This window comes from Heterocephalus glaber, unplaced genomic scaffold, assembly GCF_053883595.1.
Source record: "Heterocephalus glaber isolate CG9 unplaced genomic scaffold, H.glaber_assembly_v1.0 deba00000122, whole genome shotgun sequence".
In the NCBI taxonomy this organism is placed as follows: Eukaryota; Metazoa; Chordata; class Mammalia; order Rodentia; family Bathyergidae; genus Heterocephalus; species Heterocephalus glaber.
In genome coordinates, this window is record NW_028258138.1 from 17815531 (window position 1) to 17841256 (window position 25726).

At 38.1% G+C, this 25726-nt stretch overlaps 1 protein-coding gene across 3 annotated transcripts in view; it reads right to left on the bottom strand.

Moving 5' to 3' along the window:
• Nucleotides 1-50: 50 nt before the first annotated feature.
• The window catches only part of Jam2 (junctional adhesion molecule 2), a 75111-nt gene continuing 49435 nt past the window's right edge, over nucleotides 51-25726 (bottom strand). Inside the window, exons 3-11 of one of the 3 annotated variants that reach the window (XM_087213592.1) lie at nucleotides 24751-24858; nucleotides 23052-23204; nucleotides 21041-21243; nucleotides 18108-18207; nucleotides 10551-10658; nucleotides 10339-10422; nucleotides 7997-8012; nucleotides 4321-4363; nucleotides 51-2855 (exon numbers count right to left, since the gene is read on the bottom strand). In XM_087213592.1, the coding sequence (XP_087069718.1) occupies nucleotides 2823-2855; nucleotides 4321-4363; nucleotides 7997-8012; nucleotides 10339-10422; nucleotides 10551-10658; nucleotides 18108-18207; nucleotides 21041-21243; nucleotides 23052-23204; nucleotides 24751-24858 (848 nt within the window). In that variant the 3' untranslated portion in view covers nucleotides 51-2822. The remainder of the gene's footprint in view (nucleotides 2856-4320; nucleotides 4364-7996; nucleotides 8013-10338; nucleotides 10423-10550; nucleotides 10659-18107; nucleotides 18208-21040; nucleotides 21244-23051; nucleotides 23205-24750; nucleotides 24859-25726) is intronic. The other 2 variants (XM_004842220.3, XM_004842221.3) reach the window with 2 other exon arrangements.

The window sequence follows — 25726 nt, forward strand, 5'->3', positions numbered from 1 at the left end:
TTAAAACAGTTCTCTGTCTCCCTCCTCTTCTTCCTTTTCTTCTTTGTCTCTCCCTCTCCCCCCCCCCCCCCCCTCTGTCTCTCAGAAGTTGGCAGGCCTCCAAACTGAGATGTGATGAGATTCTAATAAGCAGCTAAAGAGCTAGCCTTGTACCTACGGATGGTAAGGGTGTAGTTTCCTGGGTTTTATTGAACAATAGGTGAGTGACTCTTACTGTGTACTGTTAAATGGATCTAAAAAGTTTAACCAGTTCAGCTATTTTTATTAATGTAGATTTTTAACAAAGCCAGCTGTTGGATGAAGGAAGTTCTTAGCAAAGTTATATTGAAAAACAGTCATTCCAGATTTAGGTTAAAATCCCAAGTAAAAATAAATCGAATCTGGTTACAAACACCAATGATATTAAAACAGAACTTGTTATTAAAGATTCTTGAGCCTTAATCTTTATACAACACAATTTCACTGCAGGAAAATAAAATCAAAATCCTCAAAGAATTACAATGGGATTTTACCAATTGTTATTCAAGTGCTTCGAATAAAAGAGCAAATGGAAACACGTTATCTGGACACCAGTGACCCACAGATAGATACAGTTTTAATAATTGGAACATTAGTGTTCATACTTTATGTAGAAGAAAGCATTCTTTACACAATGATTTTCTTACTTGGGTGTATACAATATTTTAAGATGGATGTATGATATATATTTGGCACAAAAACTGTTAGATGTTTATACTGTGTAAAATAAATCCTCTAGACTTTGATGTCTTAAGCTGTTAGTGAAATTAAGGCACCGCATCATTTTCCTCTTAAAATAGATTCCTGTAAATTGAAGCAGTTGATCTTATGTGATATGTATGCCAGAAGAGGCATCCTTGAGAGTCATAAGCAAGAAGAAAACATTGCTCAAATCAAAGCAAAGTCTGTCAGTTAAACCATAGGCAACATTTAGTGAGATTTTTACAAAAGCTTCTAGATGGGTGTTTTTTTATGTCATTTGCTGTCGGCTTGAGAAACTGCCTGTGAGCTAAATCCTGACTCTGCCTGCTGTTTGTGTAAATAAAGTTTTATTGGAAAACATGTACATTTGCTTTCTTGTCTGTGGCTCCTTTTGCAATGACAGACTCAAGTAGTTACAGGAACCATATCGCTTAAAATACTAGTATCTTGCTCTTTACAGAAAGTGCCGACCTGTGACTAATAGAGTGATAATTTGCCTTTTGGGATGGAGCCATGTTACAGAAGCCAGACTTCCAGGAAGGAGTCCTGTTGAGAAGCAGTGAATGACAGAGACAAGTCAAAGGGGAACAGGCTGACAACATGCATCTTCCTAGGGACGTGAAGCCAGGCGCACGCTAGGCGTTCAGTTTGTTCTGGGAATTCTGGGGATCTGCTTTGCCTACTGGGTAAAAGAGCAGATTCCTCTGAAAGCAAATTAACTGTTCTTGATGTTGTCAAAGATAGTAAGTGACCTTTTCATTCAGATTTGTCCAGAACCGGGAGTGCCTTTGGTATTTTGTTTTTAGTATTGACTGAATAATCAAAATCAGTTCTAAAAGATAATGCTTTTAAAACATAGCTTTAGGCTGGATGTGGTGGCACATGCCAGTGGTCCCAGCACTCAGGAGTCAGGAGGATGAAATGAGCTTAAACTGAGCCTGGACTGCATAGTGAGTTCAAGGCCAGTCTGAACTACATAGGGAGACCCTGTTTCAAAAAACAAAAAGCAAAAAAAGCATAGCCTTATTATTATTGCTTTTATTATTAAATGAACCATTGGAATTTCTCATAACATTAGCCAGAGGCTTCTTTAAATCAGAAAATACATGATTAGACCTTTTTTAAAAAAAATTTCAGGCATAGTGTCTCATGGGCCTCTTTTGTATCAAGCAGGTGTCGGATGTAGGGAGTCACAGTGAGCTCATTTATCCATATTTTATTCATCAGACAAACATTTCTCCTCTCCATAATCCTTACCATAAGGATTGGCAACCTCTTGACCATAACCATGCAGGCAGGACAGCTTAGAATTTCTTTGACTGGTTTTTAAGGTCCGAATTGTGAAGTCAGCACTCAGGCAGAGAAAGGTATCTGCAAAGGTGGGCAGGCTCTAGGGCAAATTCTGATGTCAAGCTCACTGAGCCCCTTCAGAGATGACTTGGGGAAAGCGGAGAGGGGTGAGTAAGTCACATGGGTTTGTGTTTGACTCTCAGAATTACATCATCCTGTGAGTAGCTGTGTGAGCTCCAATCAGTAGCTATTTCTCTTCATGTTCTTGGTTCTCAGATATAAAAGTAAACAAAGTGCAAATCCAGCCCTACTGCCCCTCTTCTGTGGATACATTAGTGACAAATGAGCAATGCAGTAAGGATTATATTAGGGGAGGCCAGGATTCTGGTAGGAATGAAGGAGGTTTCCTTTTGCAGGTCTGAACCTCTTTCTGAAGCCTCCTAAATCAGACTCTTGCACAGAGCATATGTGCAGTTCATAATTCCTGGATTAACTTCACAAGCAGTATGCAGCAGTGCTTCCTCCAGAAGTTAGGACATGTGTTAATATTTCACAGACCCCATGTTACTACAAAGTATTTTGGCTATTTTTCTTTAGTCCAGACACAAGAAGTCAGATTGTATTTTAGGTGATGACAGAACCATTTGCTTAAAATAATTTCTGGTGAGTTAAAGTTCATAAAAATTACAGTAAAATGCCAATTTCACTTCCTCATGTACATCTTCCCAAATGTAAGACCACAAAGGATTTTATAATACTTTAATAACTTGGGTAACAGCTGTAGTTTTGGTGGTATCTCAAAAGTGGAATTCTTAAATTATAAAGGATTTTGTGTGCTTGAAATCCTAGGTAAAGAAAGAAAAAACAAGTTCAAAAAACAAATACTAATTCATATTTAAAGAAACATGTTAAGTCATATCAAAATATATCCACTATAAAAATCTTAGAGGTACAAACCAGTATGTAATTAAATCTGTTTTATTGGGAATTAAATAGGTAAATACTGGAAGACATGATACTTGAAATTAAGTTGAGAGAATAAAAAGGCCAACAGGTAGTTAGAGCAAGGGAAGTGCTGTTTATTAGGGATATGGTAGTGCACACCCTACAGTGCATGGGACAGCCCCCCACGACAGTGTGGCTCAAAATTAGGGTGACAAGCTCTGCTGTAAGGCGGAACAGAACTGAAGGCGACGTAGCTCTGAGCTGTTGAATCAGCTGAGAGGAAGGCAAAGAAAAAGGCCTTTTTTCTTTCAATTTCGACGCAAAGTGCCTCTTACTATTTGGTGGTGGGATTATTTTATTCCATGCACAAGGAGTTCTTTCTATAAATTCTAAGAATAAATATGACTTACAGTAGTAACACATTGCCTGTTCCCCAGCCTAAGAACAGGATGCTCTCAGTGTAGTAAGCTACAAAACTTGGTGGCTTCTGCGATAGGTTTTAAAAACCAGATTTTTACAGAAAAAACTTCATGTTAACTACTAGTTCATTAGAATCATTCCAGTATTAAAAATACTAATGTCCACTGATGTACCATGCTCTACTGAAGGGAAATCTGAGACTCTGCTCTAAAGCACTAAGGAAACAACTTCATTTCTCAAGAAAGGATTTAGGCCTCTAAAACACTGGAAACTTCTCTCATCATATTCCTGAAAAAATAATTCAGAAGGTTGAATATCCACCAAGCGATGGTGTTATTTACAGCTTCCTCGTAGTATTTACAAATATAAGCATTCATAAAGGCCCAAATATCTTTCTAAACCATCGGAGTTACATGACTATTGCTTTTCCGGCATTTTGGAAATATTCTTTTGAGCAACAGCAGAGGATATTTCATATTCTTAAAATCTCCAAGTGCTTTGAATAACCAAAGGTAAGTCTTAGAACCACAGATCCGAATGGTCAGCTTGCCAGGAAGCAAGGTACCTGGCTGGGTTTTGGCTCCACAACTGTTATCCTGTGAGAATTTGTGACTTAATCTCCTCATCTATCAAATGGAGCTAAAAATGACAGTCCCGCTGATACTAAAGAAGTAGACTAGTAATAGAATATGCCATTAGAGAAAAAAAACGCTATAAAGATCACTTCCTGTAATTGTTCTACAAATGACAGGTATAGTACCTTTATCATGCCATCCCAGGCAGGGGAAGGAAGTTAACATTTATTTGGATCCTTCTGAATACCAGTAGTTGACACTAATACAAAGTTTATTAAAAGTGAAATACTATATCCCATATATTTGTGTCATTGCCCTGCCTTATTCCCTAAACACACCTATTTTATAAACCTGCTTTAGTAATACTCACATTTTCACTCACTGTAGTGGCTTTTGATGTAGCACTCCCCTTCCTGTTTGTGGAAGACAAAAGATAGTATTTACTACATTGTCACCTCCAATTCTGAAACACTCTCATTTAGGGTATTCCATATCTCAGCTGGAAGATATATATTTATCATAGCCAGGTTAAAAAAAAAGCCAACAATCTTAACTGAACTTCATAGATTTATAGACAGTATTCACAGAGAAGACCATGCAAGAGAATAATACAATGGGCCCTCAAATTACAACTGGCTTGACATAAGGACAACTTGGGTTAATTAGGTCAATGGAAGATTCATCTGCCTCTTGTTATACATAGCATGTTCCCAGGTAAACATCCAGATCTCAGCTGTATTGACTTACAACCAACTTGAGTTACACCAGCCTTCAGGAACTAATTGAATTCGTAAGTCAAAGGTCGATTGTATTAGGGTATGTGAAGATTTGTGCCCCTAAATGTAGCCTAAAGCTAATATACTAACAATTTTTGTGGAATACACAAACCAGAGACTAACTTTGAACATACTAACATTAAATATTTTGTTTTGTTATTTTTTGAGACAGGCTCTCACTTTGTAGAGCTCAGGCTGGCCTTGACCTCATTTTGTAGTCCAGGCTGTTCCTGAACTCACAATGATATGGGACTATGGGCATGCACCAGCATTCCTGGCAACATTAAACATTTTGAAAGTTTAATTATTTGCACAATTCATTTCGGTCCATGGAAAGTTTCATGTGGTAATTAGAATTCAGTAGAAGTTGAACAAATTTTGAAGGCTATAGATTTAACAAATGAGAGGAAAGTTATCGAAGAATAAAAACACTCCTTTCCAGGTTACTACCTAGTTTGATAAGGTATTAATGGGAGGAAGCATAAGCCTTCATCACTTATGTAAGATGATAACTTTCCTCTGCTCAAAACCCTCCAGTTACCACGGTACTCAATAAAAGTGGAAGTCTCGCAATTGCCGGGGGTCTAGGGCTGGGTTGAGTTGAGGTGGTGGCTACATATCTAGCTGCCCTGCTCTTCTGAATGCATCTCTTTTGCTACTGTTAATCTTGATAACTGAAACTTCACTCTGCTTTTGTACTGAGATTATTAGAGGACTGAGAGACCAATGTTGAACAGGAAATCCATATAGGAACGGGGGGCAGGGGGTTTGGCTCAGTGGTTCTGCCGCCTGCCTTGCAAGTGCAGGGTCCTGAGTTTGATCCCCGGTACCCCCCCACACACCCCCAAAAAACAATGTTCCTTTGGGCCTGGGATTTAGCTCAGTGGTTTTGCCACCTGCTGCGCAAGCGCAAGGACCCGAGTTCAATCCCCGGTACCAAAAAATAAATAAATTAATTAATTAAATAAACAACAAGAACAACAACAAACAAACATATAGGAACAGGAAATCAATGACAGCTAAGTCTTCAAAGGATTTAGATGACAAAGTGTCTGATGCCGTGGCAGCTGGAGTAGAGGCAAATGCCCTTAGGCCCACAGCTCGGTCTGCGCGGTCCATTTGTACAGCAAGGACTGTCTTAAATTAATGCACATAATCTTGGGTTTGGTGAGCTCATCCATATCTTATGCACCATTGACTCCCACATTTCTACTTCCTGCTGTTTCCCCCAACTCCAGATGCATCCATTCAGATGCTTGTTGGTTGTCCCTACTTGAAAGTCTAATAAGCTCACTGACTATGAAAATTCCAAACACTGCAGACCTCGCCGCCTTCCCCCTTCTCTGTTCCCAAGCCTGCTCCTTCTGAAATCTTCCATGCTTTTGCAAATGGAATTTCTGGTTTTAACCCATCTGTCTTAGAACCTTGGAGGCACCTTCCATTTCTTGCTTCTTCTCACAGCACGCATCCAGCAGATCAGCAAACTGTTAAAATTACATCCAGAACCCTATCACTCCTCAACATCTCCAATTTACACTTTGATACCAGCCATTTGATACCATTTTCTCTTGTCTCAATCATTGCAGTAGTTTCCTAACTGGTCTGCCTGTTTCCACCCTTTGCATCTCCATTACTCCTATTAGAGCAGCCAGCTTGAGCTTTGAAGAATTAAGGTGATGCTACTTCTCCACTTAGAGCCCTCCAGTGTCTTCCTACTTAACTCGGACCCAAGGCCAAATGCTGCGAAGCTGCCTAGCACAATCTGCATGTAATCTGGCCCTTCAACTTTTGTGTGCTCATCTCTTCTTTCTTTCCTACACTGTCCCTGTTACCCCTTTTTGTCCTTCAGATATTCTAGGCATCCTGCCCCTGAGCGATTTCCATTTGTTCTCACCCCACTGCGTGAACACTCTTCTCATGGATGTCTGCGTAACTTGCTTCATGATTTCCTCCAGGTACTTCTCAGTGAAGCTCCTCTCCACCATCTATTTAAAAATGATAAGCTAGGGCCGGGGATTTAGCTCAGTGGTTTCTCTGCCTGCTGCTCAAGCGCAGGGACCCGAGTTCAATCCCCGGTACCTAAAAAGGATAAGCTCCACTCCAACTCTGCAGGTTCCTTCTCTTACTTACTTTGTTTTTTTCCCCATAGCACTCCCCCTCCCCTTTCCTCTTTTCTCCTCTCCCTTCTTCCTTTCCCTCTCCGTCTCTCGATCTCGGTCTCTATCTCTGTCTGGGGATGGGGGGGGTCGTCTCACTATGTTGCCAAGGCTGGCCTTGAACTTGAAATCCTCCTGCCTCAGCTTTCTGAGTAGCTGGTCTCCGTAGAACTTATCACAATCTGACATCTCTATAGTATACGTATTTGTGTATTTTCTGACTTTTTTGACTAGACTATAAGTTGTAAAAAGCAGCATTCTGTGATTTTTTTTTTTTTAGCTTGTTGTGTTCACCGCTGTATTACCAATCCCTATAATAGTGTTGGGCACAAAATCATCATTCAATTAAATGTAAAAAATGACTAAAATTTCTTCAAATTTTTAGGTTTATACAAATACAATTACTACATATTTTAAAGTCAGAACTATGGAAAGACCTACAAAGTAAAAATAGAGGCCATGTTTCTTCTCTAGTTAATCATCATTTACACATAGGCCTGAGGCATGAGGCATGTGGTAGGATGTATTTCATGATGAATTGAGAACTTCCCACAGTATTAAATCTACATTAAAACCTTATATTCTACTTTTGACTTTAAATATGTGATAGCCAACCTGACTCCATTTGTGTAAAGTCGGGTGATTCAGGGGGTCACCTTCCCCTTCCCCCTTGGGAGTCCCCTCAGTTAATGCATAACAGACCACTGCATCCTGTGTGAGTCTGCAGCTATGTTATCTTTACTACCTTGTAAACAGAAGACTCCAGTACCTATGTGATACTTTGTTTTAACTAAACTGTGTAAAACTTTCCCAAACCCCACTAGTTTAGCAAATTCTGCTCCTCCAAAGTTCTGTTTGTCCTCCCCCACTCCCTGAGCCCTCCTCAAATAAAAGAGCCCTTAAAAGGACCCTACAAACTGCCTTTCCTTTGTCCAGAGTCTTTTTGGCATGAACCACTCTGGATCAGCCGGCTATGACAATAAAGATTCCATTTAATTCAGAGTGTGGCGCATCTCTATAGTTCCAACTCGCCTGGCCCTATTACAAATGGACAATTATCAGAATATTAGGTGATATGATAAAAAACAGCATTCTTTTAAAAGTGTATACTTACTTGTAGGAGGTTTCTTCTACAAAAGAAAAAGTGCATATCATTATTGCAAGAATTAATACGATGTGACAGATTCATTTAAAAATGAATTTTGGCTTAATTTCTTTTTAATCTTCAACCTTACTTGCTGACATCTGTACCTTCTAAATGAAGGGTTGGTAAACATTTTCTATAAAAAGCCACACAGCAAGTATTTTCAGTTTTGTGGACACCGAGGCAAAATCAAGGATACTACATAAGCACTTAACTAGAGAGAAAACAAATTTATAAAATTATATAGATAAAATTCAAAATATAATCAAACATTTATAATGCAAGTTTACTAATTAGAAGAATGGAATTCTTTTTTGTTGAGCTAGCACTTATTTTAGTTGGGCTTCAAAGTTAGTATTCCCTATCATCAATAACTACAATTTCTCCTGTGTACAAATGATTCTTAGCTTTTGAACCATATAAAATCAGGTAGGACATTGGGTTTGGGCCATTGGTTATTGTTTGCCAACCCATGTCCCAAACCAAAGTTCAAAACTATGGTTCTCTTGGATAGATTTTCTGCCAGATGAAAATGAGAGCAGTATTCTTAGTGAATTGCTAACATCTGACAAGTCATCTCTTTAACTCAATATTTTAAGAAAAATGTGTTTAGCCTTCATTAAAAATAGGTATTCTTGGGGTTGGGGATTTAGCTCAGTGGTTTCGCCACCTACTGCGAAGCGCAAGGACCCCAGTTCGATACCCGGTACCAAAAAAAAAAAAAGGTATTCTTTGCAACTATAGATAAGAATGACAAAAATTTTGGAGTATAATCTTATTTGTCTGTACTTTCACTGGTGACCAGCAGGGGGACACAGCTAGATTCCATTCATCAAATTATGTCGCCTTGGTCTAAATACAACTCTATACTGTATACCCGTGATGGCAAACCTTTTAGAGGTTTCAATGATAACAAACAGCCAGCTGTGGCATGAGTGCTACAGGTTCACCACCACTGCCAGAACAATACTATTACTGTGATTCACAGAACAGTTATTCTTTTTTTTATTCATTAAGTTTCTTGGTACATTTTAGATATACAATATGATGACATTCATCACTGGGAACTTGTACCTTTACACGATGTATCTTGGTTCTTATTTTCCCCATTCCCCTGCCCTCCCTTCAATTCCTCCACCCCTCCCTATTTACAAAGACTTTGTTTCCATTTTTTCCTTTTCTCACATTTATTCTTTTCCCTTCTTTTCTTTCCTATTGTAGGGAATCTCCTTGAATCTATGTTCATGGAAACATTTTATGATATGTAAGGTCTATTTATAGATATTATCATAAACTCCTTTTAAATTCATTTTATTTTGTTATATTTTAAAACCTAAATTCCAAAGTTAATACCCATTATAAAACAATGGGTTTAAAATTTTTTATGCTATAAATTTATTCATTGCTCCATGTAAAAACTCAACTTTATACATTATTGCCAATGGACTTAATGGAGTTCTGTGGCTTTGTGCTCTCAGAATATTTAAAAACCGGAAATGAAAAAATGCATTAAAAGGATGAAATATTTTAAAATATCAACATTTACATCAAACTTATTATTACCTCATAAGATGGAGTTTGAAGTTATGAAAGGCCTAAACTTCAAGAACTAAAACCCTTGCTTAGAAGTATTTCTAATAAAATTATTTATTTATTAGTACTGGGGATTGAATCCAGGGCATTTGCACTGAGCTCCATGGCAACCGTTCTCATGTGTTTTGAATCTTATTTTGATCCTCCTGCCTCAGCCTCCCAGAGCACTGGGATTACAGACAGGCACTACCATGCTTGGCTGGTTTCTGGCTTTGATTAAACAATTCCCTTCTATAGTTATGCTAAATTTGACATTCAACATTCCACTCCTCACTAATAAAACATTTCCCAGGTAGATTTCAATGAAATTGTTCCTAAAACTAGAAAGCAATATATATCCTTTTTTTTTTTTTTTGGAATACATATCTTGAGGCATAAAAATTCCTGGGTTGGGCATGTAGCTCAATGGTAGAGCCCTTGCCCTGAGTGCATGGCCCCAGATTTGACCTCAGCACCTCCAAAACAGAAAACAAAGAAGGGAAGGAATGGAGAGAAGGAGGGAATAAACAATCCCTAACTTTAAAGGATCTTATGTATATATATATACGTGATTACGCTATAAATATCTGTCTACTTTGAATATCTGCCTTTTACAAATCGTATGGTGTTGTTTGGAATTCTGCAGCTAAGGCACTCGTTTTTCTCTATGGCTACCTAGGTGCTTTATAACCTACTTGCACGCTATCTTGGACATTATCTTTTTTTTTTTTTTTTTGTACCGGGGATCGAATTCGGGTCCTTGCACTTGCACAGCAGGCGGCGAAACCACTGAGCTAAATCCCCAGCCCGATCTTGGACATTATCTATAACAGAAAAATCAGTGAAAAATCACACTCCAAAGTTTGTTAGAAGCTGTTAGGGGAAACAGTGTCTCGCAAGAAAATTCTATCTACAGGAGATCATGTATCAAAGAAAAGTGAAATTCACTTACTTGAAAAGTAGCCCTTTCTCTGAGCGTAGCACACACCGAGACCACAGGCACAGATCACTAAGGCCACAACTGCCACAGCTGCTATGATGCCACTTAGGCTGAGGTCATCTGTGAAGTGAGATAAATTGTGCACAAATTCACATCTAATAAATGGACAGATGCTGTCCTTAAATGGAAATTGCTCAAAAGGGCTCCCCTTTGTAGCTATGCCAAAAAGTATAGTTTTGTGCTTTTGCAGCCTGTTCAATTAACTTAATTCCAAGACATGGCATAAAATTGATTGAAAGTATTAACAGAACTAAGCTGAGCAAGAACCTTAGATTTAAAAACCTTTGTAAGAATCTTGTATTTTAAAAAGTTCTGTGATCCAGAAATAAAATGTATAGTATTTTCTTGCATTTGTTTGAAGATGTATTAACTCACAGATTTAAATATTAGGTTGGAAGACGTCTTTTGAAGTTCAGTGAATTCAAGTATTCTATCACCTTCCTTCTGTCCTAGATTTTACTTAAAATTATTCTACCTTATTATCTGTGTCAGTTCCATAAATACCGGGCACAGCCTCAAAGAAAGAATACGCCACTGTTATTCTATAAAACTAAATGTCAGAAACATCTTTCTCTTTGAATTTATATAGGTTGTGTGTGTGTGTATCTATCTATCTATCTATCTATCTATCTATCTATCTATATATCACTAAACTTTAACCCCATTGAGTTTTCTTTGTTTTTTGGTACCGGGGATTGAACTCAGGACCTTGCACTTGCCAGGCAGGCAGTGGAACCACTGAGCTAAATCCTAGGCCCTAACCCCACTGAGTTTTAAATGAATTTCAATTAATTAAGCAAGCTTTTCCTCATTTCTATTAAGTTATTTCTCCTTTAAGTAATGCATCTAGATTTTTTGGACCCAAGTTTAGAATGACTATCATGTTTTTAACCTATGAGATATTTTTCCTGGATTGATTCTATTGCTTAATAATTACATTATTAACTTTTCAGGGTGAATATTTCTGCAAATTGGGAACTGTATCAATGATACCTTCATTCAAGTCATTAATAAAATGAGGAACATGACTTTGCTAAAGAAAGAACCATGTGACAGTCTACTAGGCACCTCCACTCATGACACAATCTGTTAGCATGACCTGAAGGTGCAACTCAACTACGCGTAATTCCATCTAAACGTTACTTGGGGTCACATTTCTCCACCTCGTACACAGAGGTTTCATGAGCTACACTCTGTTTCCATTTAGATAATTATATATTAAAGGAGCAATTCCTCAAAGGGTTCCCCTCTCCCTTGTGGTGGTAGGGCTTGAACTCATGGCCATACTGAACGACACCCTTGGCCTTGGGGTCTATGTATGTATGTATATATGCTCTGTGGCTCCTAAGGCCTTATGCATGTAGGCAAGCATTGTGCTACGTTCCCAGCCTTTTTAAAAAAAATATTAAAAATGTGTTTATTTTGAGATAGGCTCTAAGTTGCCCAGGTTAATCTCAAAGTTTGGGTCCTCCTGCCTTAGTCAGAGTAGCTGGGACTACAGGCATGCATGACCACACCTGGCCTGGGTTCCCCTTTTTTCAAAGCAGGTATTAATTAATAATGATTAAATAACTTGGAGAAAATATTAGCATTTTTCTTTTCTTTTCTTTTCTTTTTGGTATGGGGGTGGGGATTGAACTTGGGACCTTGCACTTTCGAGGCAGGAGCCGGAACCACTGAGCTAAATCCCCAGCCTGGGGAAGACTTTTTCTTTATGAAACTGGGTATTGAACCCTAGGAGCACTGAGTTACATCCCTGACTCATTTTTTTGTTTTGTTTTGTTTTGTTTTCTTGAGAACAGGTTTCACTACTTTGCTCAAACTAGCCTTGAACTGGCAATGATTCTCCTGCCTCAGCCTCCTGAGTACCTTGGATTACAGCCATGTGCCATCATACCCAATATTTTTGAAAGGCCTTTTAAAAAGTATTGTTTAGGTCTGCTTACTATAGAAAGTTCTGGCCTTAAAATTCTTCCCTAATGCTAAGTGTGTGGTTAATTTTCTCAGATACTTCTGAAATATTAACTGATTTTTTTTTTTTTTGTAAAAGAAGGCATGGTTAAGGAAAGGCTGAGTAATTTGACTAGAGTTAAAAAATGAATTAATTCATTAATGCTTAGTATAAAATCAATTCATAGTGGCTTGAACACTGAAATTGAGAAGCCAATGAGATTTTTTGCTATTTCCTTGGATAAGAAAGAGCAGAGATGCAAAAATCCCCACAGTAATCATACTCCAGGATAAAATTAAATCCATAGCTGAATGAAAACTCCTGAGAACCAAACTGTGCCTACTATTTTTTCTGTGGGAGTCAACAAATGACATCTAGATTGTGTTTAATCTAAGTGTTATTGTTGACAAAAAAAACCTGTCCTATAGATGGCAATGAATTTGACATCTATAAGTCATGGAATAAAATTTGTTATTTTCTTCAATGGAATGAAAGAGTAGTTTGAGGTAAGTTTTATCTATCCACTCGCCATTTTCTGTAAGATGCTGAGCAAGTCACACAATCATGCTTCAGTGAAGAGACAATGTAGCAATATGAAAATGGTTTTTATTCTTTCTTTGAATCAAAATTTAAAAAGAAGGCTGCTATGAAGGGAAGTTATAACTGGAAGGAAAAGAATCAGACTGTTAAAAGGCTAAGTAGGATTGGCATCTGCTGCAGTCTCATAAGGTACACTGGGAATCCACCAACCCATACTTTATTTTGTATATTTAAAAAATGAATGTCTTTTGGATGGTTAACAGATTCTAATTTTTGTTGCAAGTTATCAGTGATAATTTACAAAGAATATGAATTCATGAATTTTTATTTATTTCAAAAGATGTAAATTTCTTTTTTTAAAATTTTATCTTATTGCTACATTTTAGGTATACAATACAGTGACATTCATCATTGGAGATTTGCACCTTTACATACTCTCTCTTGGTTCCTATTTTCCCCCCTTCCCCTGCCCTCCCTTCAACCCCTCCATCCCTCTCTATTTATAAAGACTTTGTTCTCATTTTTTTCATTTTCTCATATTAATTCCATTCCCTTCTTTCTTTTCCCTACCCCTCCCAGTTCCCCTTCCCCTTTGCCCCTTTTCTTCCTACTTCACATTATTATACCTTTTAGTCCTTATTGACACTTTCAGTTTCTCATGTCAGAGAAACTATTCAGTATTTACACGTGTGTCCTATTTATTTCACTTAAGAGTATTGCCTCGATGTGCATCCATTTAGCTATAAATGTCTCTAATTTCTCATTTTTTATGGCTGAGTAGTACTCCATTTTATAAACAAACCACATTTCTTTATCCAGTCTCCAGTTGATGGGCATTTGGGCTGTTTCCAAATTTTAGCTATTACAAACTGTGCTGCTATGAACATGGGTGCACATATATCACTGTGGTGTGTTCTTTTAATTCTTTGGGGAAGATACCCAGCAGGGGAGTAGCTGGGTCAAATGGGACTTCCAGTCCTAGTTTTTTGAGGTATCTCCATATTGATTTCCACAATGGTTGCACCAGTCTACACTCCCACCAGCAGTGGAGCAGGGTTCCTCTTTCCCCACAGCCCCACCAGCATTTGTTATTGATTTCAAGATAGCAGCCAATCTTTCTGGGGTGAGGTGGAATCTCAGAAAAGATGTAAATTTCTAACCAAGGTCATGAAACACCTAGGTTCTGTGGGTGAATGAATGAGCATGAAACTAATTTTAACTTTTAAACTAGTTTAGAAAGAGTAGATACATAGAAATTATGTTCAAATTAAAGTGGTCTCACTAGGGTAACAAACTGATCCATTTTATAAATACATGACTGGGGGTTTAGCTCAGCGGTTCCGCTGCCTGCCTCACAAGTGCAAGGTCCCAAGTTCGATCCCCAGTACCAAAAAAAAAAAAAAAAAAAAAAGAAAGAAAAATATATTTGGGCCGGGGATTTAGCTCAGTGGTTTCACCACCTGCTGCGCAAGTGCAAGGTCCCGAGTTCGATCCCTGGTACCAAAAAAAAAAACCAAAAAAACATTTTATAAATACAAGTATACAAACTTACACATTTTATTTGGTGTGGTTTATTTAGTGTGATGTACTAGGAAAAAAAGAAACTGTTACATCAAAACTATGAGCTCAGGGCTGGGGATTTAGTTCAGTGGTGCTGGGCCTGCCTTGCAAGCACAAGGTCCTGAGATCGATCCCTGGTACTGGAAAAAACAAAAACAAAAATAAAAACAAAAAACTATGACCTCACAGATACGATTTCTTAAGATGAAATTAAAGTAGGCATTTAAATTTAGCAGAACAATTAAAACAGAAAGGGAATTAGAAATACTGCAGTGGTATAAGATTAGCTGAAAATCATGAAGATAGTATGTAAATAAATGAAGTTGGAAAAACACTTCATTAATGCATACATGTTCAGACATGTGCTAATACATTTTAAAAATGATAATTTGAAAGCAGTATTGAGAGGGATTTTTTGTTTTGTTTTGATTTCGGTTTTGTTTTGTTTTCTTTTTTTTTTTTTCGTACCAGGGATTGAACTCAGGTCCTTGCGCTTGTGCAGCAGGTGGTGGAACCACTGAGCTAAATCCCCAGCCCTGGTTTTGTTTTCTTTGCTGTAAGGAACAAGTTTATTCAATTCACTGGAGGTCCATTTTGACATGAAAGGAAGCCCCAAACCATAATGTAAGCAATTACACAAACCATTTTGAGATTGCAAGATCCTATACTAAATGATTTATTATTTTTTAAAAAAATTTCATTTTGATTAGTACATGTTTGCTGTACCTAGTAATTGCATTCATTGTGGGGAACTGGCACATGTACATAACACATCTCAGTCTTTTTTTTCCCCTTCCCCTCCATCCACCCTTTAAAAAATATTTTTTGCCACCATCAGATTCGCTAATTTGTTGTTGTTGATATTTATTTATTTATTTATTTATTTATTTATTTTGGTACTGAGGATCAAGCTCGGGTCTGTGGGCTTGCGAGGCAGGTGGCGAAACCACTGAGCTAAATGCCCGGCCCCAGATTCACTAATTTATAAGTCCTTATCAAGTTAGTTACAACAATACAGATTAATATCCAGATTAATAGGCCAAAAACATATAAAATGCATAAGATAATTATATTAAATCAAGGTATTCTTTTAGATACATTGACCATGCTTGATTACAATAACTTTTTTCCTCTTTTTTTTCCTATTGTCTATCTTTTAGTTTGCACTTTGTTTATATATTGTGTTTCTCATACAAGAGAAAACATGATATTTAAGCTTGTGTGTCCCATCTACTTCATTTAGCGTTATGGTCTCAAGGTACATCCATTTTCCTACAAATGACTTGAGTTTATCTTGTATTTTTTTCTTTTGGAGATGGTGTTGCTATTCCAGGCTGGCCTTGAACTCACTATGTAATTTAGGCTTGCCTCAAACTCACTGCAATCCTCCTCCCTCAACCTCCCAGGAGCTGGGATTACAGGCATGCACCATCATGCCCAGCTTTAAGTTTGTCCTTTATGGCAAAGTAGTACTTCATTATGTATAAATACCACATTTTCATTATCCATTCATCTGTTGAGGGACATATAGGCTGCTTCCAAGATTTAGCTGCTATGAATTGTGCCATTATAAACATGGGTATACATACATCACTATAAGATAATGTCTTTACCTTTTTTGGAAAAAATACCAAGAAGTGGAGTAGTTAAGTCAAATAAAATTTCTAGTTTTAGTTTTTTTAGGGCATTTCCATACTGATTTCCATAGTGGTTATATCAGTTTACACTCCCACCAACAATGAAGAAAGGTTCCTCTCCCTGCCCCACACCCTCTCCAGCATTTGTTATTGTTTGATTTCTTGATAGTAGCCATTCTTTGTGGAGATGGAATTTCAATGTTGTTTTAATTTGCGTTTCTTGAATGGCCAGTGATGTTTATCTGAGGAGTAGCTGGTAAATTTTTTTCCCTATTCTGTAGGTAATCTCTTCACTCTGTTGGTGGTTCCCTTTGCTGTGCAAAAATATTTTTAATTTGATGTGATCCCATTTGTTGATTCTTGGTATTATTTTTTGTGTAACTGAGGTTCTGTTCAGAAAGCTGTGCCTATGCCTATCCCTTCAAGAGTTTTGCCTAATTTGTCTTCCAGTAGATTAAGTGTTTCTGTTTTAATACTTAGATCTGAGAGGAATACTTTTTGGTTATTTAATTAACTGCTTATATGTGAGTATAAATGTCAGCAGGTTTGGTGGACAATATCAATTGTCCTGTATACCTGAATTTTTAAAAGAAAAGACCAGAAACTCAAACTTATGCATGGAAATTAGAATATATATTGAGAGGGGCCGGGGATTTAGCTCAGTGGTTCCAGTGCCTGCCTTGCAAGCACAAGGTCCCAAGTTTGATCCCCGGTACCAAAAAAAAAAAAAAAAAAAGAATATATATTGAGTATCTCATACTATAGGATATCTTGACATTTAATACAATTGTATTTTTAAAAAAATAATCCTAAAATAGAAATAGATATGGCATATTTGTGCACCTATATCCATAGTCCTCTAAGTGCATTGAAAATATGAATTTCTGACCCCACAAAGCTGAAGACGGGCTCCCGAAACGAAGAGCATCCTCAGAATTCTGTTTTGGGGTACAGTGACATTAGCCCCTCAGGTGCCATTTCCATCGCATCTCTCTCATTCTACAACTATATTCAAAACACATGGCTTTGCACCAAAAGGAATAATGAAGTCAAATTATTAAAAATGAATTTTGAAAAAGAAATAATATGAAATGGATATAACCTAGAAAATCCTCTTAAACTCTGATTTTGTTGGATTCTAAGAAGCTCATTTTGTGAAATAAATATAATACATGGCAGATATGTTTTATAGCAACCTAGACAAATAACTATTCCACATGTCTTTTTTCAGGATAAGTATAGGTTTATTATTTCAGAATATTGAAAAAGCTGTCAGTAACAACTGGATAACAACAACTGAGATAGCTAATAGGTGTATAATGCTCATAAATGTAACGGTGCAGTTCTGACACTTGCAAAAATTGATTATTTTAACCTTTGAAGCAACTCTAGGAGGGAGGTATATTATTACTTGCAGTTTGGGGTTACTGAGACATAGAAGTTGAATAGCTTGCCTAAGGGGATGTAGCTAGTAAATGGCAGAGATGTAAATGAAATGTCCACTCAGACTCCTGGACCCTCAGCAATTTACACATTATAAGGTATTTAGTTTTTGTTTGAAAGATTACTCAGAATTTCATATTGTAAAAATCCTAATTTAAAAAATTTAAAAATGTGTTAACCGTGATGCTAAATATTCTTAGGTTCATTGGAAAATGGATTAAAAGCATAATAGCTGCTCCTTCACACTATCGAGCTAATTTAAAATATTCTTTTCTATTTATCCTTCAAATTACTCAAACTTTTCCTTTCCACTGCTTCTTCCAAATACATGCACACTCTAATTGAAAACCATTTGTTCTTCCAATATTTCATGCTTACCTACTTGCATTCGTTTCTGGGGGCACCTGCGAGATCCAACAGAGTTACGGGCTTCACAGGAATATTCTCCACTGTCCAGCCTGGACACAGTGTTAAATTTCTATTTGTAGAAGAAACAGTAAAAGCATTTTAAAATAATAAACCTCTGAGTAAGCTGCTAAAATTACCATGTCCTTTGAAATTTATCAATTAGTTGGTTTTTACTTTTTAACAAGTCAGGACTTCTTTATTGTGAACTCAAAAATCTACCATGACTTTAACTAGTAAAGAGCTAGACCTCCTGTTTAATTTGACAGAAAAGATATAAATAAGGGGAAGTTTCTTTTCCCCTCCCCCTAATCCTACCCAGTCCCGGTATTTCTCATTCCTAGAGAAGCTCTGTTTATAAATGAAAGCCTCCTGATGGCAAGGGTTAACGTACTTTGGTAAGTCAAAAACAAGTTCACTACAGCAGCAAATAATACTTTCTCTAGGAGATCTTAATCGGTATCATTTATAGGATTATAAATTGTATCAAGGCCAGAATTTTTTTAAATTCTGAAAAGATAAAGTCCAGCACTTGCTCCTTCTACTCCCTGCCAAAGCAAATTAAAGGTAAAACCTCGATATAATAGAATTCCTCACTGGTACCACTACTTTTGTCCCCTTGGAGAATTTCTGGAAAGAGTGAATTCAGATAGAAAGGGAAGAAAGAAGGAAAGGGAGGGAGGGAGGAGGGAAAGAAAGAGGAGAGGAATGGAGGGAGGGAATTCAGGCCTGGCCACCTTGAAGGTTCCTGCCACAACCAGAGGCTGAGAGGGATGCTCAGGGACCTTCTTTCACTTCTCTCCTGGTCACGTTCTCAGTTCCACAGCAGTCACAGCTGACCTCATCCGTGCCAGCCATGAACTTCTGAGGAGCATGTCCTCATTGCATTGGATCCCCCCAAACATATGTTTCTAAAATAGTCAGGGCTTTGATCTAACTAACTTCTTTTCCTCTTTCACTTTTCTTTGCCCTCTACCTACCTCCCCCACCTTTCTGTGTACTTCAGCATGGTTTGGTAGAAAACCTTTCCTGGTTGTTTTCGCTCTGTGAAACCATCTCTCCTTCCCCACAAAGCCAGAGTACTATTACAGTATCCACCATAAACTCAGGGCTGAGGTAACAGATAAACAGCAAGTTGGACCAAAACCCTAGACGATCTTCCAGCCCATTACAACTGGCAAGTAAGAAGTCCCTGGCATCCATACACTGGAGCCCTCACCAAGGAACCTATGCTCCTTCGCCTCAGTGCACACCTTTGACCTTACAAGGCGTTTCAAGGCGGAGGCTCGCTGAGGGAAGTGAATCTGTACCATCTCAGATGTGCCTTAGGCTTTTATCACCTACTCTGAGAAAAAAAAAAAAGGAAAAGTAAATATAGCAGAGTGTGACGGCAGGTTTTCTGCCCAGTTTCTCAGTGTAAAATCACTCGGACCTGCTGACTGCTGCTGCTGACTGCTGAAGGGCCAATGCATGGCCTTATTCCAGGTAGCCCTATCTTCCGGAAGCTGTCTTATTCTGCTACTGCATCAATGGACTTATTATGTATCAGAAGATCTAATTTTTTATTGGAAATTTGAACCTTTACATATTCTCTTGGTTCTTATTTTTTCGCCATTCTCCTGCCCTCCCTTCAACCCCTCCATCCTTCCCTATTTACAAAGACTTTGTTTCCACTCAGAAGATCACATTTTTAAATTTTTTGTGGGGGTTCTGCGGTACTGGGGATGGAACCCAATGAAATCACACTGACCTACATCATCAGACCTTTTTATTTCTTTGAAAAAGGGTCTTGATTGTGCAGTCTTCCTGCCTCAGCCTCTCTGAGTGCTGGGATCACAGCTGTGCACCACCATGTCTGATTAGGAGGTCTAGTTTTTAATGTTATTTTACATTAATAAAGGGAATGAAAGGACCCATTACTCACTCCTTTCAAAAATCCATTAAAATTGTTATTCCAGTATTGCTTTACCTTTAAATAATGGTTGTAGCAGTGGTTCTCCCACATTAGTTTTCTTCTTGCTGGAAATTAGATATTTTTAAATTGACCCAAAAGCTTCAAACTCAATGGCCTCTTTTTTCACACCCACCTCTACCCCCAAAAAGTCGCAAAAGAAAAAAAATAAAAATAGTTTTTTAATCTTAAAATATCATTAGCTTTAAAGAGCTGATGTAAGCCAGGTGTAGTGGTTCACACCAGTAATCCTAGCGCTCTGGGTGTCTGACGCAGGAGGATCCCATGTTTAGACTCGGTTTGGGCAATTTAGTGAGACCCTATCTCAAAAACTAAAAAGGGCTGGGATATAGATCAGTATAAAGGCCCTGGGTACAAGCTTCAGTACTGAAGGGAAAAAAAGGGCTGATTTATAGGCTCCCATAAGTAATATTTTCAAGGAGGAAATAATAAGAAAATCTAGACTAAATTTAAATCACAGAAGCAACTGCTGACAATCTAGAGTCATGGAAAAATGTAATGACAGAGGCATCCTACCATGGCCCATAGGTTTGCTGGTCACTATTGTCACCTGGTGAGCACTGGGCTCCAGTATCCTCGAGTGAGCTTTCATGTGTCTCCCTGGTGTTGTTGAGATGGCACTTACTACTTTGCCAAGCCAGAAAGGTAGCTGTAGAGACCTTCTTGATCCATCATCATAAACCAGGTGCGGCCTGCCTCTGATGCCCGGCTGGACCCCTGCACATTCAGCTCTGTGGTTTCCTGTCCTGTCTTCCACCTCACATTGCAGCCCTTCCCATCACATCTCTGTACCAGTACCAACATCTTTCCTTCTATTCCTCCTCTCTCCACTTAGCACACAATGGCATCAGTACCCTGTTCTCCACCATTTCAAGCTCTAATAATCTTTTCATCCAAATGCCAGTTATTAGGCCAAAACTTGAAATGAACTTACCAGAGTACCAGACTTTGTATTCATTGTGTATGAACTGTTGGTGCTCCGGGAGTCAAGTTTTCGATTCTCTAGCAAACGACTGCCATCCTTAAACCATATGTATTCAGGAGCTGGATTACCTTCCTTATCTTGACATAGTAGCTCAACCACACTTCCACTCAGAGCAAAAGAAGGTATTTCACATGATGGAACTGCTGGAGCCACTGGACAAAGGAAGTCAAATAGTCGGTTACTGGAAAGCTAAATATGAGTTTTAATATCCAGTAAAGATGTGCTTACAGGACACCTGCAATAGAGACGGCACCAGTTCAACAGATCCATTTCCCTCCTTCTTAGGGACATAGTAGACCACAATAGCCCCTTGCTGCTGAGTGGGGGTCATATGCATGAATACTGGGCAACAGAACTGGGTAAATGTGATATAGCCATTCCCAAGCCTGACCTATAAAAAGTCCCTTCATGATTGTCCATTCATTCATTCCCCTGTCCCTTCCCACTACCAAGTAGCTGTTAACACCCACAGTAATCTTGGAAGGCCATGGATTGAAATATCAGACCTACATTAGGCTGAGTCTGTAATAATCTCATGAAGTAGAGTAATATTGCTCCACTACCAGCCCTGTCCCAGCTATTTAGGCTTTACTTAATTGAAAATGAAACTTCTATCATATGAAGCCATTCACTGAGAGTTCAAGGCTTATCTGCTGTAATAGCAAACATTATCTTACCCAGTACAACTGTTATTCTTTTTCTTTTATCTCAACTGTTTTCTTCACCAATAGTTTTAATGGTTCTTGTCAACTGCGTTCAAAAGAAGTCAAATGTGAGGATACTTTTAGGGATGGTACCAAACCAAAATCCTATTCTGTCTATACCTGACCAAGTTGGAAAGTATTGACTCCAGGAATTAATTATTCTGCTCTCAGGGACTTGAAAAGTAAAGCAAAGTGGTAAGGTACATGTGAGTGGCCTCTAAGAACTGATTGTGCCCACCAGCTGGTAAACAGCATGGAATGGGATCTCAGTCCTACAAACACAAGGAAGTAAAATCTCCCAATACCAAGAATGAGCCTAGAAATGGATTTTCCCCAGAGCCTTGGGCCAAGAATTCAGCCCATCCAACACCTGACTTCAACTCTGTGATGTCCTGAGTAGAACCCGGCCTGATTGCTGGACTTCTGATATGTAGAACAGTAAGTTAGCAAGCAAGTGTTCTTTCAAGCTGCTGAACTTGTAATACTTTGTTACACAGCAACAGAAAATGAATGTACCAGCTGAATCTGCTGCTAAGTTTCCTGAATTATATTTTGTTTATACTAGTGCTTTACTAGTATTTCAAGGAATGTCTGGACAACATGAACAAGGGAAAAGGAATTATTTTCTTTCCTTTACTTGGCAGTTTATGCTAATGCTAATGAAGGAGAAGAGATCATGTTCCTCTACTGATTACCCAATCCTCTCTGTCGCGATTCTTGTAGCAATTACACATACCAGGTTTGCAGCTACCCCATCCGGATCCATATAATTTAATGTCTATTTCTTCATCTATGAAAATCAGGTTGTCGGTGAAAATGAAGTAAAGTTATACAGGTAAAGGTCCTAACACACACTAGCTGCAAAATAAATGCTAATTTTTTAAACAAATACCTTTTAATCCTTCCCATGGTCTACTCTGTAGGTTTGTTTTGTTTTCCTATCATGCGATACCATTTTAGATGATAGGAGAAAAAGTATGTTATACTGAAAGCTATTAAAAAGTGAAATATTGAGGAAAATGCTCCTATGGACACAGTAAGACCACTAGGAATTACATCAATCTTAAGGAAAGGTTTTCTGATAATGAGTTAGCAAGAATAACATTTCAGCACACATAATAAGATGGTAGGAAGAAACACTCTAGATCTTGTTCCTGCAGCTTTATTGGCTGGGGTCCTAGTTAGTGCTGGTGTGTCCACGGGCTGGGGGTGAAGACAGGGCGGGGGCAGTGGCACCACATATACATGTACTTTACCTAATACTTCCAGAATGAGTGTATCCTCTGCCAGGTTTTGGCCTTGCTCAGACGGGGCACTAATTTCACAACGATATTTCCCAGCATCCTTTCTTGTGACATTTTTGATCCGGATACTGAAATCTATTATCTCAGCTCGATCTTTCAAATCACCTTCAGAAAAAGAAGATAATAATAGAAATAACTTTCCATGGAATATCTCCCACAAGGCGTTCTAATAACTAAGCATTCGTTTTCCTCCTGGTAAACTCAATTTTAAACCTTCAATTGCTGAGCATGGTGATGTATGCTTGTGATTACAGCACTCAGAGGCTGAGGCAGGAGGAATGCAAGATCCAGCCCAGCCTGGATAACTTAGTGATTAGAGAGATTCTGTTTTTAAAAAACAGCAAAGGGATGAGGCAGTGCACATGTCTACCTATCTATATCTATATAATTACTTTAAAAAGTCTTTTTAAAAGAATAATTTCACATTCCCATATCTATTTTTTAAAAACTCAACCCAATTGTGTGTCTTATCATTTTCTTCAGACCTAGCAATATTCTTGCTTTCAAAAAGCACTGGCAAGCCCGGTTTAACCGGCCAGAGTGGTAACTTTGTGTGTGGTGGTCTCCATGACAATACTAGAGAGGAAAAGGGTTAGGAGTGGAGAGGGGCTGTCTTAAAAACATTCTTCTAGGGCCGGGTTAGCTCAGTGGTTTCGCTACCTGCTGCGCAAGCGCAAGGACCCAAGTTTGATCCCCAGTACCCCCCCCCAAACATTCTTCTGGTTTTAGTTTTTATAATAATGTGTATGGAATTAAAGTACAGTTGTGTAACATGCACATGCTAAGATTGGAAACTACAGAAAATTCAAGTGAAGAGGACTGTGCTATTAGCACTTTACAGCCTATAGTCTTATCTTGAGACATAAGAACCTGAATGGATATTTTAAATTTTCTATGGACTGTAAAGATATTTCCCTTTAGTTCTTTAAAGTAAATAATATATAGTATTTTAAAATAACATGCTTATTATCCTTGTTAAATTGTATTTACATAAAAATATTTATAATGGAAAAATTCAAACATCTAATAAGAGAATAGATGCACATAAACCTCAGTATACTCATTTTCAAGCTGTCAACAGTAATCACTGTATGTTCTATCTTATTTTATTGGTACCCTTAACCACTGGATAATTTTTAAGCACACTAATATTGTAACATTTCATCCACTGTTATCACATTTGTAATTGAAACCACACTGCATATTCAACAGGAAGAGTAGAAAGTGGAAAGAAATGTATAATAAATATAAAACCCTTGCTAATGGTCACTGTAATTACTTGTCCTTAGGTCCTAACTCCCTGAGCATCTCAGTGGTGGCAGCAATCTTCCATCTCAAACTCACCATTTTCCCCTCCTTTTTCTCAAGAGTTTAATCTATCAGGCCAGTGAAAACAATTGCATTTTGCATCTTTTAGGCCTGAGCCGAGACATGAAGGGTCCAGAGGCCCAATGGGATGCACTTACTTCTCTTCTCTGGCCTCTGTTTCTGTGGCTGTTGTGTTTTAGTTCAGATACTGTTGGTTTCACCTCACACTTACAAAAACACTTTTTCAGTAACCAATCATGTCTTGTTCTTATCTATTAAATGACCGAGGAGGCTGTACTTGGAATTCTCTTGTTTTCATCCCATCAAGTCTTCAGCTTCTTACCTTGGAAAGCCTGCTGATAGTAGACAAAGGAGACACTCCGTCCCAGTTTCTTCCACTCCAATCTGGAGGAAATGGGCTTCTTAGGGTTTTTACAGGCTAAAATCGCCTCTAAGAACAACAACAAAAATATTTGTTTTCTATCTGTCCCTTTTAATTTATATTGTGCTAAATTAATAAATTTTAAACATCTTTAAGTTGCTCCTTTACGTGTCTACTCATTCAACTCACTTATTCATTCATTCATAACTTACATCAAGTGGTACCATGTTGGCTCAGCCCAAAAAAGAACTAGAAGTATCACAACTTTTCCATATCATAATTATGTGACACTGTTCTGCTTTCTCTAGTTATTGAGCCTGACTTTCCATCAGTAAAATGGCATGGTGCCTCTTAGAGTTGTGAGTCTTCAAACACAATAATATATGTAGAGCACACAGGCCTAAATATAATGACTCAACAATTGGGAGCTACAATTAATTTTTTATTATTCCCAGTATCAGCCTTGAAGGAGTCACAGTCTGGTATAAGAGGCAAATAAGGTAATATCATTTCAGTCCAACACTGATGAGTACCAGGACAGAGGCCTGGGGAGGTAGGTGGGCACCACACAAAAGGCGCTTAGTCCAGGCCAAGCCATGCTACTAGGGGAACCCAGAGAAATTTCCCCAGCAGGCTCACTGTCACTTGGATACCTTCTTTGCTGATTTTCTCTACAATTATATTAATATAAACCCAATGTGGGCCTCTAACAGATAGTTGATTTGTACATTCAGATGACTCCCTATAACCTTGCCTCAAAGCAAATAAACTATTAAAAGATTTAATCTTGGCATCAAACTTAACAATCTCAATGAGGTTCAGTTCATTTAATTATAGGAAATCTACTGCAATTGCATCATTGAAGAATTCATGGAGCCTCTTAAGGAGCCATGTCTTTCAACTGATCAAACAAGATGACTGAGAGGAGGAAAATTTA